The 2,260-nt window shown below is 32.4% G+C and overlaps 1 protein-coding gene across 1 annotated transcript in view; it reads right to left on the bottom strand.

Annotated features, from left to right (window-relative positions):
• Positions 1-1,486: 1,486 nt before the first annotated feature.
• The window catches only part of LOC140919462 (uncharacterized), a 1,783-nt gene continuing 1,009 nt past the window's right edge, over positions 1,487-2,260 (bottom strand). Inside the window, exons 2-3 of the mRNA XM_073365482.1 lie at positions 2,131-2,254; positions 1,487-2,058 (exon numbers count right to left, since the gene is read on the bottom strand). Of these exons, the coding sequence (XP_073221583.1) occupies positions 1,487-2,058; positions 2,131-2,254 (696 nt within the window). The remainder of the gene's footprint in view (positions 2,059-2,130; positions 2,255-2,260) is intronic.

Raw genomic sequence — 2,260 nt, 5'->3', positions numbered from 1 at the left:
TCTAATTTACAAATAACGATTTGTAGCTAAATCAAAAAATGGTAATTTCATATATAATTTTCAAAAAAAAGAATATATTGATAATTTTTTTAAAATTGAATTATTAAAAAAAACCTGAAAAATAGTCCATTTCATGATTAGCCACATTAATGTTACTATATTATAGATTAATTTGATTATATAATTTAGATATTTTAAGAGCTAATTTGTCTGTAATAATATTTATATAATTATAATTACGAATAAATTAATCTTTAAAATTACTTAAATTTAATAAACAAATTATTATCTAGTAAGATGATGTTTATCTAACATCAATAAAAAAAGTCGCATGATTAATTAAAATATATTATATTATATTATAATATTTAATGTATAAATTAATTCTAAAATTATTTTATAATTTTAAAAATGTATATTTCAAAAAATGCCTCAAATTTTGATATTTTAATTACTAACATCTACTCGACAAGCTGGTGGTACCATGTCCTTAATGTGGAACTTACCTTTTTAAAGATACAAAACATAACCAAACAGATTTTTAAAGATAGACTTGGACATTTCATATAAATATGTTATGAAGTGTCAATTCGTTAATAATAATGATAGTTGCACTTCCAATTTTAATAAAAATATTGTAATTTCAAAATTGACTTAAATACATCATTTTTTTTCTTCAATTGTTGGTTTTATAATAATAATAATAATAATAATAATAATAATAATAATAATAATAATAATAATAATAACATAGTATTACAAAAAAAAGTAAAAGAAATCAAATTATCTGAAAATACAATCAGTAACACGTTAAAATAACCGTCAATTTATCACCACAAATTTGACTGCATTTCAATGTTGAATTGTTCAAGCTACAAATCGTAGCTTTGAAAGAAATGTTGGAACACTATCAAGAATGGAGGGTGAATCAATGGTGAAAATTGATAATTGAAAATTGTGGTGTTTTAGAAAATGATGGAAAAAAGAGAGAGATTATGGAAGAGAGTTATTTTCTGATTTTTCATTAGTATATCAAAATGGCATTAGTTTTTAAAACTATACACACAAGAGTATTTATATGGGTACAATGTGGAACCAAATTAATTTGGCCCAAAACAACATTTGAATTATATTTAACTTCCAATACACCACCTTAATTCAAATGCTCCACATTCTTCATGCCTAGCTTCATCTCAAGTTTGTTGAAAACTTCATTCGTAATGCCTTTCGTCAACAAATCTGCAACTTGTTCTTCGCTTTTGCAATACCCCAAACGTAACTGTCCGGAACTCACTAGTTCCCTCAAATAGTGAAACCTCATCTCAATGTGTTTGCTCCTCCCATGTGCTATGGGATTCTTAGCAAGGTTGATGGCTGAAACATTATCCATCAACAGCAAAACGGCTCCCCTCATGTTGCTGTCCAGCTCACGCAACAGGTTCACTAGCCACACAGCTTGGCATGCACATAACAAAGCTGCAATATACTATGCCTCGCAAGAAGAGAGAGCAACCACCGGCTCCTTTTTAGAACACCAAGAGATTGGTGCCCCTCCGAACATAAAAACATAATCGACCGTTGATTTTCGATCGTCCTTATCTCCGCACCAATTGGAGTCGGTGTATCCGAGTAATTCGCAACTTTTGCCCATGTCATTTCCACAGCCAAGAGTACCTTTCACACCAATACCCTTTTTACCTTTCGGTAAATCAACCAACATCCATGTATTGTTCCCTTCAATTGATTCCAGCTCTTCCTTCATAGCACACACCCACTTTGATTCGCTTAATGCCTCCTCCGTATTCACCGGTTCGGATTCGGCCATTAGAGCTTTTGCCCAGTCATTTCCACAGCCAAGAGTACCTTTCACACCAATACCCTTTTTACCTTTCGGTAAATCAACCAACATCCATGTATTGTTCCCTTCAATTGATTCCAGCTCTTCCTTCATAGCACACACCCACTTTGAATCGCTTAATGCCTCCTCCGTTTTCACCGGTTCGGATTCGGCCATTAGAGCGAAATGAATAAGATCAGCCTCATTGTTGATCTCGCTATCTTGGAACAATTCACAATCACGGAGTCTTTGAGGCAATCATCTTCGCCTTGTTGATCGTCTACTTGATTCACCTGTTTTGGTTCTGAAAGGTTGCTGTACAACACCTTCAGCTGGCTGGAAATTTGGATTTTCCTGCAGAAAATCGATTGGCAAATCGATTTCCAGCTCTCTAGAGGCTCCAAAATGTTGATTTTCCTGCTG

The sequence above is a fragment of the Cicer arietinum genome, chromosome 2 (genome assembly GCF_000331145.2).
Source record: "Cicer arietinum cultivar CDC Frontier isolate Library 1 chromosome 2, Cicar.CDCFrontier_v2.0, whole genome shotgun sequence".
NCBI classification, from domain to species: Eukaryota; Viridiplantae; Streptophyta; class Magnoliopsida; order Fabales; family Fabaceae; genus Cicer; species Cicer arietinum.
The sequence above is the reverse complement of the archived record's forward strand: the minus strand, read 5'-3'. Positions and strand labels throughout refer to the sequence as shown.